Source organism: Diaporthe amygdali (genome assembly GCF_026229845.1).
Source record: "Diaporthe amygdali strain CAA958 chromosome Unknown NODE_1_length_4327563_cov_65_473760, whole genome shotgun sequence".
Classification (NCBI taxonomy): Eukaryota; Fungi; Ascomycota; class Sordariomycetes; order Diaporthales; family Diaporthaceae; genus Diaporthe; species Diaporthe amygdali.
The window spans coordinates 2876219-2894823 of record NW_026517021.1 but is presented as its reverse complement, the minus strand read 5'-3'; the positions used below and the strand labels follow the sequence as shown (position 1 = coordinate 2894823).

At 54.8% G+C, this 18605-nt stretch overlaps 3 protein-coding genes across 3 annotated transcripts; all 3 read left to right on the top strand.

The window, feature by feature from the left end:
- Positions 1–1268: 1268 nt before the first annotated feature.
- J7T55_006441 (armadillo repeat protein) lies at positions 1269–4475 on the top strand (the record flags this gene model as incomplete). Its single annotated transcript, XM_053144336.1, has 3 exons — positions 1269–1551; positions 1627–3413; positions 3468–4475. The coding sequence occupies 3 exons, from the start codon at positions 1269–1271 to the stop codon at positions 4473–4475; spliced, it is 3078 nt and encodes a 1025-aa protein (XP_053001206.1).
- Positions 4476–6881: 2406 nt separating this feature from the next.
- Positions 6882–8119, top strand: J7T55_006440 (uncharacterized protein; the record flags this gene model as incomplete). The annotated part of the gene is made up of 4 exons (XM_053144326.1): positions 6882–6998; positions 7057–7306; positions 7450–7689; positions 7845–8119. The coding sequence occupies 4 exons, from the start codon at positions 6882–6884 to the stop codon at positions 8117–8119; spliced, it is 882 nt and encodes a 293-aa protein (XP_053001205.1).
- Positions 8120–10619: 2500 nt separating this feature from the next.
- On the top strand, positions 10620–12581 carry J7T55_006439 (mfs peptide transporter; the record flags this gene model as incomplete). The annotated part of the gene is made up of 3 exons (XM_053144315.1): positions 10620–10623; positions 10706–12101; positions 12173–12581. 3 exons carry the CDS (start codon positions 10620–10622, stop codon positions 12579–12581), a joined length of 1809 nt encoding a protein of 602 aa, XP_053001204.1.
- Positions 12582–18605: the final 6024 nt, after the last annotated feature.

Sequence of the window (18605 nt, the reverse complement as noted above, 5' to 3'; positions counted from 1 at the left end):
CCAGCACAAGTCTCAATCAACCTCATCCACACTGACGGCCTACAGGGAAGGGGGACTCTCAGGAGGTTCCAAATGGGGCAAAGCAGAGATGACCACAACATACACTACGGGGGTCACGATAAGCATATTCTAATATTGCCCATCAATGTCAGAAAAGTCAGACGCACAAAGGCCGGGTACAGCAGATCCAAGCACGTTTCACACCTCACGCTTCACATTAATCGATTACCTGCATCATCTACGCCAAATAGATACATCCTCGTGGATGCTAATAGACTGCGATGTAGTAGATTGGGATCTAGATTTCGACCTGGATGCCCAGGCAGACTTGCGGACGGCACGGAGGTAGACTGCAGAAACAACAGTAGTCAACTATACATAGTACTGTCATTGCTTGTGGACTGTATCAATGAGTTCTGGAGAGATACGATGTGAGCAGCGCCAAGGATACAATGGTAGGAATTAATCTACTTTCTTTTCGACGGGGAGCTGGAAGCAAGCCTTCCCAACTATTCCACCATTCATCACCAGATCAAATAGCAGTACAGTCGACTATAGCACCTACGTATCCTTGGTCTTCAGTGACCAGGCGTGCCAGGATACACGGCAACAAGTAGTGAGCCCTGGCTGACACAGCAGATCTTCTCTAGCAGACGGACTGATGATCACAGGCCGATGGTCTCGGTTTTGGCCCGTGCAAGAACACCCCAACCCTTCTCCACGCAAAGCAGGAGGCAACGGGCAGAGGGCCGCCGCATTAGCCTTAGCTGCGACGGGAATACTGACAGCGACAGGGGCCCTTGTACCCGGAGAGCACGCTGTCTGTCTCCATCTCTCATCCCCATTTCATGACGCCATGCGCCATGGCCCAGCCCCAGAACCCGGCCCTGTACGGTTGATCTGAATGTGTTCACTCCGATAATCTTTCGCTTCCGCCATCGCCCCAAACCTCCCACGAGACTTACAGCTGGACGAACTCCTTGGTTCTCACAACCTCGCCGACCATCACGACCCGTCGATGGAAGACTGGCAAACCTTCGTCTGACTCTGTCTGCGCGCCGCGCCGGCCCGGCAAATCCACCATTCTGCTGGGGGTTGACAAGTAGTCTGCTCTAGCTTATCCCACCTCTCGCCCGAGCCGAGCACAAGCGAAGCTCCTTTCCAACCACCACCAGTCTATTTTCGCGTCGACTTCACTGTACACTATTATAAGTCATTGACAACTACAAGGCCTGCTCTCCTGGCTATCCTGCGCGACATCGCACGCCATGGCGCGCGTTCCCATCACAGCTCTGCTATCACACGACCAGGATGAACAACTGTCCGCTCTACGAACACTCAAGAACGAAATCGTTGGTCATGACCAGAAGAAAGAGAAGTGGATTGAGAATGGGGTCATCGAGCCTGTTGTCAAGGTCTTGGACTCCAGCAGGTCTTCGCCAAGCACAAACGGCAAGGACAGTCGAAGTCGCATACCACCGTCGAGATCCCTGACAGGCGAGGAATCAGTGCGATTACAAGCACTCCAGATTCTGGCCAGCCTTGCAAATGGTATGACACGATCTGACTTTACACCAAGGACCCTCTCTCTCTCTCTCTCTTCCTGCGGCTGACCTTGACTTGCAGGTGGCTTCGCTTTTCTGGCTCCCATACTCGCTGCTGGCGCCTTGTCCGCCATATTATCGAACATACCCCCAGCCGACAATCCTCCTCAGGTCGTCGTTGCAGCCTTGAGGGCTGCTGTAAATATCGCTGAAGCCTCGACTCTGGCTCCTCCCACGTCCGTTCCAGACATCGCTAACCTGGCTGACGTTGTCTTTGTGCCCGCGCTTCTCGATGCCTTCCGCGACATTTTAACGAACTCCGCAACAAACCACACTGGGCAGACCCAAATAAACCTGGTGGCGAGGCTCATCAGTCTACTATGCAGGGAAGAGCGCACACGAGTTGATCTTACGAACCAGGGGATTCTGGAAGCATTAGCGACAAACTTGGCAGCCGTCGTCGTAGCCCGAGGATATGTGGTTCCTGGCGCCGAGAATGTCGCCCAGAGCGAGGGGGTATTGGACTTGATTCCTGAGCCCGCTGCTTCATGTACGGACGTCACAGCCATACTGGAGGCATCATCTGCCATAATAGGGGACTCGCGCTGGAGGGCCTCTGTGCTCGTCTATGCCCCATCGCTGGTAGCTGTCTTCCCGCATCCTGGTTCACCGCGGCGGTCGAAGGGCATGAAAGCATGCGTCAACTCATTCGAGCTGGCCGGGTTGAGCAATATAGCGTCGAAAGACCTAGGAGCCCTAGACTGCTTCCTTCCTGTGGTTCCGGAGTATCAAGTAAAGGGCACAGCAATATCGTCGTTCCCACCACTAGGCTCTCCTCCACCGAGAGACTACCTTGCTTCGTCAAAAGCACCATCTATCAAATGGATTGCCTCATCTTTGAACTGGGACACAGCCCAGGCCGATACGGCTGGCCCAAACACAGAAGCGATCGTTGAAGAGACGGAGAGCCCGTTAATACCATGGTTAATTCACACAGTACGGTCGGCGCAGGGCATGGAGAGGATCATGGCTGCATCCGTGCTCACATCACTTCACAGGACCGGCCTCGCCAACAAGTCCAGGGAGGCCTATATGGGCCATTTAATCGTTCCAATACTTCTTCAGACCCTCGAGGACATTGGTATCACATGCGGTGCTGCTGCTGAAGCAACCTTCGTTGATACCAAGACTGTTACCAACTGGTCCATAGTCGAACGTACTCTGGCGATCCTGGCGAGGTTGATTGTTGACAGCGAGTTTCTTCAGAAATGTGCATTCGACTGCGATGGTGTCAAAATCGTCAGCGTATACTTAAAGAGCGCATATGAACCCCTTGCCAGCAAGTCGTCAAAAGCATGGAGCCCAAACAACAGGCGTGAGAATACAGGCGAGCGCGAAATCGGGCTACCAACGAGTCGCCTAGGGACTGGCGGCCAGCTGCCTCTTCAAGTTCATCGCGCACGTGTGAGAGAGAGCGCTCTGAAAGCAGTGGCTGGGCTGGCAGCGAGCAAGGACGACTACCGGAAGGCCCTCGTGGAACAAGACTTGGTACCCTTCATCGTGGAGTCGCTCTCGCCGAACCCGTCCAACCCCAAGAACAAGGAGCGTCCCAAGTCACCCAAGCGAGCTCCGCTGGATGATGGTGGGTTTGATGCAGCATACGGGGTCAATCCTATCACCGTCATCGTCGCAGCATGTCACGCCTTGCGCATGCTTGCAAGGAGTGTGAGTATACTTCGGACGACCCTGGAAGATAACGCGGTCGCTACTCCGGCATTCCGCCTTCTACGTCACCCGGATGTCGATATCCAAATCGCGGCGTCAGCCCTGATGTGCAATCTTGTCACTGACGTCGCACCAATGAGAGAAGTAAGTAATACATGTATCACCCGCAGCTGGAGCAAGTCAACTAATGCAGCGAAGCATCTCAACGATGTCGGCGTGATGAGGATCCTCTGCGAGCAGACGCGATCTCAAAATCCAGCGTTGCGTCTCAACGCGCTGTGGGCTCTCAAGAATTGGATCAACGGCGTAAGCATGGAGGCGAAGAAAGAATGTGTCGAAGAGCTTTCTGCAGGCTGGCTGGTTCGCTTGATCTGCGATGATACTGAGGACGACGCTCTATACGAGCGGACAACAAAGTCTAAAAAGCAGGCGGCAAACGATATGGATGATGATGTCGAAATGGCCCAAGCTGGAGAAGAAAGCGGAACGTCCAGCTCAGCCATGCTCAACACATCCACATCACCGGTGGGCGATGAACAAGGTCGCACGCCAAGGTTGCGGCAAACAGAGCGGAAGATTGCCGCCCTCCGCGAATCAGAGTTGAGCCTAATGCGTAAAGTCCGCGACGATGATCTTGCAGTGCAAGAGCAGGGACTCAACTTCGTACGGAACCTCATTGGGCCTGCGACGTCAGCAACCGACTCAGCTCGAGACCATGCAGACATGATCGACTATCTCTTCAACATTCTCGGCCAGGACCGCTTCTTCGAGCTCTTACACTCGAAGCTACAGCTTAAAGTCCTGCACCCCTTCGACCGGCGGTACTCCACTAGCCGTGAATCCCGCGTCCTCTATCCCCAGGCCCGTATCGTCTCGGCCGTTGTGTACATCCTCGTGCACATGGCAGCCAGCGTGCCCCGACATCGACAGGTGCTTATTTCGCAGACCAAGCTACTCACGGACCTGGGCAAGCAGTTTCACAGCAAGGACAAAGATGTTCGCGTGGCGCTCTGCCACCTCATGACCAACCTGACGTGGCGCGACGACCCTGATGACGAGGATAGCAGCCGTCAACGAGCAGGGGAGTTGAAGAAGCTTGGCCTGCTTACCAAGCTGGAGACCCTCGAGAGCGATGACGGAGAGCTGGACGTGAGAGAGAGGGCGAAGGCGGCGATCTGGCAAATCAGCCAGCCAAGAGGATTCTAGCCTGGTCCCTTGTTGTTTCTGTTATTAAAGGCATTTAAGTGGCGCTAGGAACACCCTTTATGAAGCATTGACTTGGGGGATTAGGATTACAATGCAGGTGAACCTCGATTCTGGTTATTCGACCCCGGGAACGCAAGGTTGCGAACTAGTAATGAGAGGTAGTGTAGTAGGGCGTGGGTACTTGTACACTTGTGACTAGAACAGCGGTCGGCTGTAAGATACTACAGCGACAAGGAGAGTGAATATACCCGGGATTTATTCTTTTTACTCTTGGCTTTTTACTTGCCTGGTCTCCGCTCCCAAGTCGCTATAGACGTCATGTAGATGGATATCCACACAGTCAAGGTCTCAGGGGCCCGTACGACACCGGTCTATGGATACATACGTACATATATGGCGACCGGCTGCCCTGAAAGTCCTTTCTACAAAATCCCTTGGCGTTGGTCTACACAGGCATCACAGGCATTCTACAGAGTCACACATGGGCAGATCACCTCCGCTCATTTCCCCGTCCAGGACGATCTCGATTCACATAGCCACGATTTTCTCGACTTCTTGAACTTAGGTTCCTTCCCTCTGATGCAGCAGCGAGTGTTTTCAGAAAGAGGAGGAATCAAGGTACATTCTGCTACAGACCCGGAGCATCGTCCCCCAACTGTGGCTTGTTCAAACGCTTTCTTTTGATGCTGACATGAGCGGCACGGAAATCCAAGTTTCCTCGTTCATGCCAGGACAGCGTGCTTTTTTGTCCTCCACGGGACTTCGTAGAGAACTTGCTATCAGATTCAAGGATCTAGAAGTTTGACATATCGTTACTTGATACTTGGGTCTGGAGGTTAGGAGAGGCTGCATTAGCAAGCTGGAGTGTACAAGCGTTACCCCCCCCTCAGGAGATGATCCCAGAGCTGGTGTGAATGATATGTATGATCTCAAATGTCTAGGGGCAAGCAAGAAGTAGATCTTTGAACAATTTTGGCAGGTAATGGGGTAAAGCCAGAGTCCAGACACAGGACTGTATTCAAGGTTGGCGAAGAATGGCATGGACCAATGTGATGGGAAATGTTGAGCTCCTCCACCCGTGTGTGCGTTGAGGCGGGCCAACGAATGAGCTGGTCTGCAGTCAAGCTGCAGGTGATCAATCATCTCAAGCTGCGGGCAGCGGGCATCTCGCCACCTGGGCACGGCATTCATATGCACGAATGCACGCACCCGACGACGTAACTTCGACGTCTCACAGCATCAGCGCGAGAGCGAGGAGCGCACAGGGTCGGCCACTGAGGGGGTCGCGGAGGACACATTATAATTTCCTCTTGCGTCTTGTCCCGTCCTCTAGTTGCAAGCAATCACATCTCGTTGCTACCCATTCGAGCTGGGGATCTCGATGTCCCATGGGCTGGGACGTGTTGGTCGAATGGGAAGTCGAACGTGCCTCCCCCGGGCTTCTTGTTCTCGGGTCCGGCAGGGATGCTCCGGAGCAACCGGAGCGTCTGCAGCAGAGCTTGCCCTTCGAACTTCCACGGCTCGCGCGGATGAAGTCATCACAACGTGACGCCTGGAGACAATCATTCGAGTCACCTGCACCTAACGAACAATCCGTCCAACCCCTAGTGGTGGTTTGCTTCGACCGAGTTCCTGTTTTCCAGGTTTCGATGCGGTCCTGGATCCCGGCTCTTCCGCTCCGGTGTCCGCTCGGCCTCCGGCGCCAGCCTCGCCAGCGACCCTCGAGATCAGCGGGGGCCAGCTTTTTGCCATCGAGCAGCTGAGCTGTCAGATTTCAAATAATTTCCTGGCTTGGTTTTCCACACCATACTTGCGTGCCGCCTGCATCTTCAGATCTGCATCGGCGATGAGATGGGCAGGTGGATGGGCTGCCAGTGTCCTGTCAGTCCTCTCGGACTGGTGTGCGCACTCAGGCAAAGGTGATCCGCATGCATGATCGTCAGCCTAGACGGAACGCAAGCGTAAATTGTGGTAGGGAGCGGGCGGGCTCGACGCTCGGCCATGTCTTGTGGTGGGCGACATAGTTGAGCTGCGTCAAAACCGCGAGCTTCCGTTGGTCGGCCCCAAGGCGAAGTCGTCTGGAAACTTCGGCTTGCCCCATGTATCTCACCACTCGGTCTGCTAGTTTGGCTCCGGGCTGCTCGGCATTCGCCAATAAGCAAGTCTGAGATGCAGTGCGATCTTGTCATGGATGGTGGTGGGCTTCACGTGTATGCACGCAGCGGTATAAGTGAGCACGGGCGCCTCCCGTCTCGATCCCACATGTTCTCTTCATATTGTCTTCAAGGATATATCTGAGAAGGTTTTACACAGCCTCACCTCAAAGATACTCTCGGTGTCTTCATATCTGTACCGAACAAGTCTCTTGAGCCTCATCCAGGACCAGCCCAGTACAACGTCAACACAATGATCCTACCGAGATCAGATACGTTGAATATTAACCCGCCTGCGGGTAACCAGGCTCTCAGTGTCGGTGGTTCCGACTGGCTATGGGCTGTAACGGCCGTCTTTGTCTTAGAATTCGTGGGTCTATTTTGTTTGGGCAGCTATGAAGGAAGCTTGAGGCTAACAGGCATCGCAGCTCGCCTTCTTCGGCCTGACCTTTGTGGCCCGCTCGAGGGAGAGGATCTTCCACTACCTATTTACCATTACTCTCCTTGTCGGCTCCATCGCATACTACACCATGGCTTCAGACCTAGCTTGGGATGTAATCAACCAAGTAAATCAGACCCAGAACGGCAGCCGTCAGATCTTCTTTGCCAAGTATGTCTACTGGGTCGTGTCCTTCCCTGTTGTGACCGTCGCTCTTGGTCTCGTCAGCGGTGTCTCCTGTAAGTGCATTAATGCGTAACCTTTTCTGTCTTGTGGACTATCGTGACAGCGATGCTTGTGTGCAATAACAACAGAGACTGTATTCTGAAGTCCCACTGCTTGTGTTGAGAAATTGTGAGACTAAATTTCTGACAACATCCAGGGGCAAGCATACTCTATAACGTTACCCTCTCCTGGACCTGGGTACTGTCCTACTTATTCACGGCCTACACAGCCTCGACGTATAAATGGGGCTTCTATGCTTTCGGGACTGCGGCATATCTTCTGCTGGCCTACAGCACATTGTTCGAGGGCCGGCGGTCTCTGATTACGCGCGACTTCGGTCCAGCTCGCAATCATCACACAATCCTTGCCGCCTGGACTAATCTTCTCTGGTTAAATTGTAAGTGAAGCTTGATAATAATCTACCACGCCCCCTCTCACGGTTCAGGGATGTGACCTACAAACCAGCAACAAGCATACTCTTTAAACTCAATTCGTTCGGGTGACTCCTTGAGCCCTCACAACTGGTGTTTGCTAACTTCCATATCTCTCTAGACCCAATTGCCTTTGGTATCTCGGATGGAGGTAACAAGATCGGTGTCACACCTAGTTTTATCTACTTTGGCATCCTCGACTTGCTCATGGTGCCAGTTCTGGCCGTCGCATTCTTGTTCCTGGCCCGTAAATGGGACTACGGCAGCATGAACATCGCTTTCACACAGTACGGTCGAGTGAGAGCCTCCGAGGGGACTTACCCTGAGAAGAGCACCACTGCCACTGGCCCTGCCGGTGGCCCTGTGGCCAGTGAGCCAGCGCCCGCTGCCGTGTAGAGGGATAAAAAATGTCAACCACGTGAAAAGATTGACAATTATATGCAACGCTTGCTTCGCGCCCGTTGCTCACAACGTGGTTGATATATTGGATATTCTATGAAGGTTTGTCCAATGAGGACTTGTCCTAAGAGTGCGCAAGATCTTTACAATATGGAAGTGACCGGCTGACTGCCATTGGGGGAAAGTTGAGTTTTGAAAAGGAAACTGTCATTTGCTTGGATACCATGATACCATTCTTCCAATAATTTTAATTTGTATTGCACCCTGAAGTCACCCTATAGTCTCTCGTTCTCTCCATGTCACAGATATCAAGGGATCCTTGGCATTGTGGATTTTGTTTAGTGTCGGATTATGTTTGAATCAACAAGAAATAGGAGGGGTGATCGATATCTGATACTCAAAAATAATAAATTGGCGGAAGTGTATGAGATTGTAATTCATCATACTATTCACTCAAGACAGTCGCTGACAAAAGACTCGTCGCGAGTCTCGTGAGAATTTGAGATTCCAAATGTCTCTTCCTATCCGTAGCTAGTCGCTATACCTGCACAGTTTGCCAATTGAAACGAAGACGTCCTGAGTTTGAGGCAGGTATTCCTCTATAATGAAGTTGTGATCCGCGAGACCTCACGCTGCCGGATCACACGTCCATCTCGTTGTGCCCTAGCCCGGTAAGACTTTCTCTTTCTCAATTTCCAGCCCTTGGCTCGAGCAAGAAGTGGCTAAGACTTTGGAACACGCCGCCGCACAATATATCGCAGGACCTTTGTCTGCATAAGTCAGTTCAAGTGATCACATTTGCAAAGCCATGGGCATCAGACGATCCCATTTAAAAAGAGACTCATTTTTGACAAATAGGCGCCGAAGTGACAAATCTTCTACATTAGCCCCGAGCAGTGAACATTCTTCGTATAAATAGATCAATTTGCAAATTCAAGTTGAGAGTGCCATGCTGGAAGTCGAACACGTACCAAAAACTCATGGGACAGACCGGTCGAAGTTTTTAATGTCTGCTACAAGAGAAATAAGGCGTTCTGCGGAAGGCCAGGCCGGAGTATTCGCGAGAGTGGGTGTCTACGGTGGATTGCCTAGACGTCAATGACAAGCCCTCAGGATTTTCGCTCAATATTCCCTCAAAAAGCCACCTGGAGATCTAATTTTAGATACAGTTCCAAGCTGCAAGACTCTACATAGGTGAAAGAAGTGTGGTCAGCGGCGACTCAGAAGTATTGAATTCTTGGCCAGGAAGTGATCTACGCCATCGCCTACTGCTATTGTAACCCAAATCTCGCACCTATTTGGAATTCAACACTGCGATTGGAACAATTGAGATGACAAGCAGAGTAGGATTGGACGCTAGATATGCAGTGAGTATTGCGGCGTAGGCAAAGTCGACCACGAGACTTCGCAACCTGACGTTGGACTTGGAGCTCAACCATTAGTATAGAAGGTACCCAAGTCGACCAGCCGTCTGGATATTGGATTGTCGTGTGCTCAGCGAAGGCTACTTATTTTACATGCATACGCCCCTCTCAGCCCAATGCCAGTATATTGAATTCTGGATATCCAGTTCTGAGGACTGCAGCCAAGATCTATACTAAGTAACAATGGGCCAAGAGCGATTTATTCTCCAGCGGGTAGCCCGACAACCTTTCGGACGAGTAATGCAGTTCGAAAAGTGATCACTCCGGCCGTCGATCTGCCCCTTACTTTCTTCCCAGACGTGGTCGAGAGTATCGGAATCTTCCAAGCCAGGAGGAAATCGAGGCAGTGTCTCTGATGAATATCTATCTAAGAGAGGCGATCGCTCTCGTGCAGACTCTCTACATCTCATGAATTAACGGTGACCGATGAAGGCGACGTTGACGGCAGCTGGCGACAGCTGGTTCCAAAGCATATCGACATCTGAGGAACATGCCGAAAGTCTGTCTTTTTAAAATACCTGACCTAGGCATATCAAGTCGCCAAGATGGGTCCCGGAGCGAACTAACCCCACATCGCTGTTATAATCTCCCTTTTTAGCCTTGCTAGAAAGCTTTCCCTCTACCTAGAACTCTTGGCATATAGACTTCGACTCAGTGGTTATCATGGGTGCCATATCTCCTCCCAATCACGCAATCAACTCGACCGCAACCACTTACGACGCTTCTCCCACCCTTCCCTGCATGCAGATAGATACCCTTTTTTCCCAGCGTCGCAATGGCGCAACAAGCATGGCCAAGCTCGTTACCGGCTTAGCACGGGTCAAGCTTCCCTTCTGGGCAACGGCTGTCAGGAATCAAGTGGCGTTTGATGGACGGAGCACTGTAACGTGCCCACGCGGTGTAGTGTAGGTAATCTATGTAAACGAAATGGATATGCGCATTGCCCGATAAAGAGCGAGGACGCCCCTCTACGTGCGTTGTGTCTGAGAGAACAATCGAAGACCTGCAAATCTGCCGACAGTCCAGGAGACCTATCTTTATCACCCATCCACGGGAAAGATAAGGTTATCAACATGGGTAAGTGTTCTGATGTGCAGTACACATTTCTGCCCTTCGTATTGGCTGGTAGTTGTCCATGAACTGACCAGTATTACCGCAGCTGAGAACGTCGTCGGTCTAAACGTCCAGAAGGTCGTCGAGCCGGACGCGGACCAGGGCGTCCACCCCGAAAAGACGCACGAGGTCCAGACGTCAGACTCGCGGGCGTCGACGGAAGGGCACGGCCATGCTCTCCTCGACGACGAGGCGTACCCGCCGCCGTCCGAGGAGGAGCGCCGGACGCTGCGCAAGGTCTACGACACCATCCCCATCGCCTCCTGGTCCCTCTGCATGGTGGAGATGGCCGAGCGCGCCTCCTACTACGGCGTCAAGGCCGCCTTCAACAACTACATGCAGTTCCCCCTCCCGGAGGGCGGGCCCGGCACCGGCGCCATCGACCCCAGCAAGCCCAACTCCCACGCCGGCGCGCTCAACCTCGGCATCCAGGCCGCCTCGGCCTTGGGTCTCCTGTTTACCTTTCTGGCCTATGTCCTCCCTATCTTTGGCGCTTGGATCGCCGACACCAAGATCGGTCGTTACCAAGCGATTGTATGGGGTGTGATAATTGGCGGAGTCGCACACGTGATCATGATCGGAGGAGCTGCACCGGCCCTCCTGCAGGCCGGGAAGGGCGTCGCGCCCTTCCTCGTCAGCTTCATCCTCCTCGCTATCGGGGCCGGCATCTTCAAGCCAAACGTCGCCCCTTTGATTATCGATCAGTATCAGCATCAACGGGAGTACACCAAGGTGCTCAAGTCTGGGGAGAAGGTCCTCGTCGACCCGGAGACGACTATAAGCCACATCATGCTGGTTTTCTACGCCTTCATTAACGTAGGCGCCTTCTTCTCTATTGCTGTGGTGTACATCGAGAAGTACCACAGCTTCTGGCTCGCCTACCTGGTGCCGGGAGTAGTATACTTCCTCCTACCAGTGCTGTTGGCAGCTATGTACAAGCGTACGGTTAGGAAGGCACCGCAGGGCTCCGACCTCACCCGCTTTATCAAGATCACGACCTCGGCGTTGAAGGCAAGCAAGGGGAACATCTTCTCCAAGGATCTCTGGTACAACGTGAAGCCCTCGACGCTGGCTGAGAGAAACATACACGTCGGCTACTCAGAGAAGGACGTCGACGACACCGCCCGCACCTGGCAGGCAGTCCAGATCTTCCTGTACATACCTATCTGGAACCTGAACGATGGTGGTGTCGGTGCTGTGCAGAGCAACCAGGGCGCGAGTATGATTTCTGACGGCGCGCCGAATGATTTGTTGGGTCACTTTAACCCCCTGGTGATCATTGTCTTCTCCCCTTTCATGGCCCACTTCGTGTACCCCCTTCTGGAGCGCAAGAAGATCAAGTTTGGGCGCATCAGCCGGATGACATTTGGGTTTGTCCTGGCCACTATCTCGGGCGTCATCGGAGCTATTGTGCAGTACCGCGTATACGCGACTAGCCCATGGTAAGTGATCTGACCGATTGAACAAAACTTGCTTCTTGGACCGTCCACTGACGTGACTGCCCCTGAAACAGCGGCTACTACGCCAGCAGCTGTGATGAGGTGGCCCCCCTGTCCATCTGGCTGCAGATCCCCAACGTCGCCCTCGGCGCCATGTCCGAGGTCTTCATCAACGTCACGGCGTACGAGCTGGCCTACGCCCGCGCCCCGGAGCACATGCGGGCCACGGTCGTGGCGCTCTTCCTCTTCATGACGTCCCTGAGCAGCGCCCTGGGCCAGATTCTGGTCCCGGCCATCGCGGACCCCACACTGATATGGGCCTGGGCCGCGCCTGCGATCGCGCTTGCGGTGCAGACTGTCATTTTCTGGTGGAGGCACCGTAAGGTCAACGATGATGTCTTCATGACCTATGAGGAAGACTACCAGCCCAAGACCCCTGAGAACAAGCAGGCTGTGGAAGGTGAGAAGGAGATCAAGGTGTGAGTGTCTTGAGGGGAAGTCTTAGTTTGGAGCAGATGACGGGATGGCCAGGTCTCGCATGTGGCACTCTTGTTGTGGTGGAAAAGGCCCACGTTCCCAACATGTATCCAGCCGCTCGTAGCCTTTCGCACAGCGGATGAAGAGCCTAAGTGGCTTCGAGAACCGACGAGAGCGGTATTGTTGAAACCTGTGAGGATCTCACACGTTAAACGTTACTTGATAGCTGCCACGGAATGCCTCCATCTTTCTACAGTATGCCTCAACGTTTGTGTCTCGGACCGATCATCCATGGGTGTGGTTTGCAGGTTGCTCGAGCGGCTTCCCGCATTGATGGGGGGACACAGGATTGCACCGATTGGATATCATGAGCAGCACAGCCAGTCCCAACTTTCGACTTCGCTGCATCCGAGAGAAGAATTTGACTGGTCTTGTTTCATTGTATGGGTGCGTATCGATGTTGCATCACAAAGAGAACATGTGGTTGCCTGCAACTCCGCGCGCCAAAAGAATGCGGCGAGAGGTGTTGCCTAAAGCCCCAGAGAAGCACATTTGATAGTGGGAGAGAGCCGGACGTCGTGCTCGGGCGGAGCACATACGCAGTGGAACGTTCGACATTACCCACCGGCCACCGACGCATATTACGCCAGCAAGCAGCCATCAACGACGCAAGTATGCACCGACAGGGAGTCCATACCTCGAAATGACCACTGGTAAAGAAGGTAATCCGTGACCTGTGTCGTCGTTCATCCAAAAGAGACCGAACTCGCACCGGCATTGACCTTGTCAGGGGCTTCGTGGCTACCAGTGGGCCTGAGAGGGCGCCTGTCTCGCCTACCGCTTCTTGATCAGGACAGCCTGGCGCCCTCCTGCTTCGGCTGGAAGTACGAGACGCCACCTGCCGGCCGGTGCCGTCTGGGTGGCAGCGAGGGGCTCACAAGCTGGTGGGAGCCGAGCGAACCAAAACTCGTCAGCACCACATCTGACGGACGGGAGAAAGTGGTGTGTGGGAGAACTACAGCTTGTGTAAGCCTCCCTGACTCGCTCTTCCTGTCCTGGATCGAGGGGGAAGACCTTAAATGTCACGGTTTCGTCACGGTGCGCCTAGTTGCTGACGCCGAGCAATGTGAACATGAACCGCTTACCGGCCGGACGAACGTCCAGGGCAGCGGAATGATTGGGACGTGAGATCATTCAACGACCGTCCCATAGTGGAGGGCTCAACGGTCTCGAGATCGTCGCCCGGCCGATTTTGCTACGTCGGGCGCTTGCTCGCCCTCATCGGATGAGTCGCACAGCAGCGCCAAAGTAGCCGTCGATCGTAACTAGACGGCAAAATGAGGTATGACGACGCGAAGTGTTGGGGAGACTGGCAGACTGGGGAGACGAGAAAGAGGAGGGCCATCTTCCCACCCTGCTTGCTTCTTCAGCCAGCTCTCATTACTGGCCAACCGACCTGTCAGCTCGCAGCTCCCGCGCAGATGGCTGACTGTGTTCATGCAGGTCAGCCGGGCCCCGGGCTGCTCTATTAGTCGCCTGGTTGCTACGCGAAGATTCCGAGCCATCGGCACGGTACTTGGGGGCCCCGTGGTGGCCAATGGGCTGCCGATCGGACGAGTCTGACTGAGGCACAAGTTAGCAGCCACTGGCTGAACTGGTGTGCTGTGAGGGGTCTGTAATGGTCCGATCATCCGATTCGGGTGAGAAAGGGTGTCCCAGAGCCAGGTAGCCGGCGTGACCCCGACGTTGTAATTTGATATCACACATGATGCAGTGCGACCCTACCGGCCAACGGCCCTGCGGCCTCGGCGGGGGGATGAGGGCTTGCAGGCCGTGGAATTTGTCCGGCCCAGACACACCATTCTACCCTCCTGTCCTCAAAAAAACTTTGGTGGCACGGGTGGATGATGCCAGAATGAGACACATGTCGCACATCGCTGAAGCTTGGACAGTGCGAGGCAACCTTTCTCCTTGACGGACTGCAGGCTAGCGAATCCGGATCCGCAGAGAGGGGTGTCACAATCCTCATGATTGTGAGCCAAAGGGCATGAACACGAAGAGGTCTTTGTCCTTGTTCCCCCCCTCGCGTCTTGATTTAGCTATCGCTCAGCTTGAGGACGGCTCGTTGCCGTTGCAGATCCAAGAGTCACCAGCACCGTCTTGCATCCGGAGCCGTGGCATTGGAAATTACCGGACAGCTGGTTAAGTGTCTCGGGGCGGGGCACGATTGGTGAGAGGGTGCTTTCGAGACGTGTTGGTTGACGCCCGAGCTTTGACGATGCCTGTGCAGTACGGACCGATGCGCGGACGGACCGCGAAGAGGTGGCCAGTCCGAGCACCTTGCCGATGGCAGTAGGCAGATTTTGGGCTTGGGCTTGGCTGAGGGCTTGTCTCACACAATACAGGCCGGGATTTCGGCAAGTTATGGGTGGTGCTCAGACGTTCGGCATCGTGACAGACGTGGGCTACTGCTGTGGGTGTTTCCGTCCGGCTCGAGACAGCGCGGCAAGTCAGCAGATGGCTTGGAATGAGGTTCCATGAATCAGACTGGAGCCGGTTTGGGCAACGCGTTCGGCCGACAGAATGGTGAGCGGAGTGAAATGGGATATAGATGCCAATAAGTGCTATTAGGGGGGTCAAGCATGGATATCTTCCGCGGGCGGAGATGGTGTCCTGATTTGGGAGGGCCAGCGGCACCCAATCCCACCATGCCGGATCGCCACGAAACATTGACACGAATTTGCCATGACGTTCCAGACGTTGCGAAGTTTTCTTCCTTCTTCTTCTCTTCTTTGAAGTGGCTGATGAGACAGCAGCCTGGCTGTGCTGGGCATATGCAGTCAGCACTCGAACAGGTGAAGAGGAGAGGAGAGTACCAGGATACAGTATCAAGTCAATCACTGTGTAATCTGTGCTTGGTCAGTGAGTGAATGAGTGTTAATGTGATGAGCGCCCAGTTGGCTGCTCCACTCACCACCCTGACCCATCACACGGGACCGCGGGACCGCACTGGCTGACTGGGGGCCACAAGCCACTAATAGTCATAGTGCTGCATGGATCAGCTGTCAGTCAGTCAGTTCAGTCCGTTAAGACTCTTCGCAAATTATTGGCGGCCTGCCCCTGCCCCTGCACCTGCACCTGCGGCCTACATTCCAACCAGCCTTGAGACGGTGGTGTGTGCCACTTACTGTTAGCATGTGTGCGCAGCAGCTGGGCCCGGGACTGCTAACAAGAGTGATTCCATGATTCCCCGAAATGACCAAGCCTCAGTGCTACAGTGTGCCCACCACACAGTACGCAGCACTGCTGTAAAGGTAGAGCGACTCGCCATGGGCGATCCAGGGATGTGGGAATGACGGCGATCAACAACCTAAGGCGGGCTGGGCCGGTGTCTACAGATCCCAGAGGCCCCATCCTCCCGCAAAGCATCTCCACATACTCTCGTCTCACCTGCCAGCGCGCTGAGACCGTCCGACAAGACGAACAAATGGCGATCTGTGTCGCTCGTGGATATGTGCATGCTGTGCTGTGCTCGCGGGCTGGCTTGCGGGCTGGATCAAGGCTTGCTGATAGGGCAGGCTGGACGTGCTGTGATCGACGGTGCCGTGCTCAGCACGTCAGGCTGCGTCGCCCATCATGTCGGGAATCGGTCTCATGTATGTATCTACGTACTTGTACAGTACACGTGCCCATAGCACCGCCTAGCCTCCCACCACGCCCGCACTGTGACGAGATGCGCGATGCGATGCTATGCGATGCGATGGGGAGCGAAGCGAAGCGCCCAGCCTCCCAGCGCCTTGGCAAGCCCTCCAAGGTTGCCCAGTCACAAATAAACTTCGGCGGCTCGAGGCTTCGTAAAGTCCTGCTCCGTTCTCGTTCTCTCGGCTGGGCTAGGCCAGCAGCCACCCCCCAGCATGTGCAGGCACGCAGGCACGGTACCTGGGGTTGCTAGGCCAAGGGCCACTGAACACAGTCGCTTTTGGTGTCTTTTCGTCCGGGTGGCTACACAACTGGGAGACGCATGGCCACGGTGCGTGTGTCAGCAGTCGGTGACGACACGCGGACATGGCCTGCATCTGACAGCTGAACCGAGGGGAAGGAAGCTTTGATTCGATGCCTTGGGTGGTCCCCAAGGATTCAAGGTTTGTTCCAGGGACGAGGAAGGGCGGTGCTGGTGTTTGTGTTGGTTACCGAAGCGCTGGTTTTAGGACCCCATTCATGCCCGTGTGCCGTCCCAAATGCGGTGGGCAAAGCAGGCCAGCAAGCAGGTAAGCAGGCAAGTGAGCGGCGCGGGTCGGGGGATGTGGTGGCTCGCCTGAAACTGGTGACGGGCATTGCTTGTGGCAGAGGTGAACCGTGGCCGTGCGACGCATTGCATGGCACGGTCTATTGCCGTTCTGACCTGCAGCACAAGGGGTCATCCAATCGTTGCCAGCAGTCCGGCTTTTGGAAGATGGCAGTTTAACTTTCGGCCAAATCAAAGGCGACCCGGCAAAGCTTGGATGCCACCTCTCTGGTTGTTGTCGCTGTGATTTAGGTTGTTATTCCGGTGGCCATTATCATGTCCTGGTGGTTGATTAGACTTCATAGCGCGGGCTGGACCGGTCGACCGGTCGAGTGCTGGCTCGCTGTCAGGCAGAGAAAAGGGCGCCACACAGACAGGACGATCCGAGATGGTCAGGTACTTGAGTACGTACAGTGCTCTTGGTACACACAGTACCGTAGACAGACAGACAGACAGACGAGACAGACGAGACAGACGGTACGGTATGCGGTGTGGGGCCCAGATCCAAGGTTTGGAAGGTTCAAATCCCGTTCAGCCTGCAGAAGCTTACCCAAGTCGGGCAGGCTGCTGCAGGCCACCCCCCCTGCCCAGCCCCATGTTCCCCGACGTGTACCTCAGCACCAGTGCCTCGGGCACGAGATACCTCCCACCGCCAAGGCAGGCATCAAGGCAGGCGTGCCCACACCCAAACCCAGCCGCGCTATGACCACATGCTACCGGGGAATGGAAGCACGCTTCCAGGGTTCTTGGTGCTGGCCCGTCGAGATCTCCATTGGTTCCGCAACCTTGGGACTGGCCCAGCTGAGAGGTCCCCAATGTCCCAATGTCCCAATTCCCCAATGTGCCCAGTGTCCCAGACAGGGCCTGCCCACCCTGTCCACCATGCCATGCCCACCTGCCTACCCACGCAGCTGGCAGCCCACACACAGCCCAGCCCCAGCCCATGCCCATGCCCACGCTCACAAGCCCTCAGCCGATAGGCTCATTACCACAGCACGCACAGTCAGTCGGTGCCAGTCGGTGCTTCAGAGGCCCGCCGTCCCAGGCCTGTGTTTCCTCCCGTCTTGCTCCTTGGGCTGGGCCCCACTGGTCCCCTCTTGATCCCTACTGGTCCCCTGCCCAACCTGCCAGTCGCCATCCTAGTTTAGCTAGGTACCCACCCACCTTCCACCTGGGCGCACCTGGGCTGATCCCAGCCAGATTTCCTGCCGCCGCCGCTCTTGAACCCACTACCACCCTCGTCCTCCGCCAATCTTGCGTCCTTCTGCCACTCCTGCTACTCGACCTCACCGTCACCCTCACTCTCACCTTCTCTTTCTCTCTCTCTGACACTCTCATCTTCCTCCACCCTCTCCTCCCTCCTCACGATCTTCCTCTCCTTCGCCCTCGACCCTGCCGACGCCCCGATTGTCCAGCGAGGATCGATCCACTACAGTATTGCGACCAGAGAGTGGTCGCTTCGGCTTTGAAACGCTCGACTGGCCCTGTGCGCAGCCAGCTGTCGGCCTTCATTTTCATCGCTTTGACCGAACCGAACTCAATTCCACTCGCCACAATCCTGGCATCTTTTCTTTCTATCCTGATTAATCTTTCGCCTGGCATTTGCTCTGCTTCATTTTGCTTTGCTTTGCCCGCCAGGTCAACCACCAGACCGGTCCAGGAACGCCAGAACACAGCCAGGGTAAGCTTATTGCTCCCGCCGGCCGTCCCCGGCCTCCCAACTTTCATTGTCGTCTCCTTTCTCT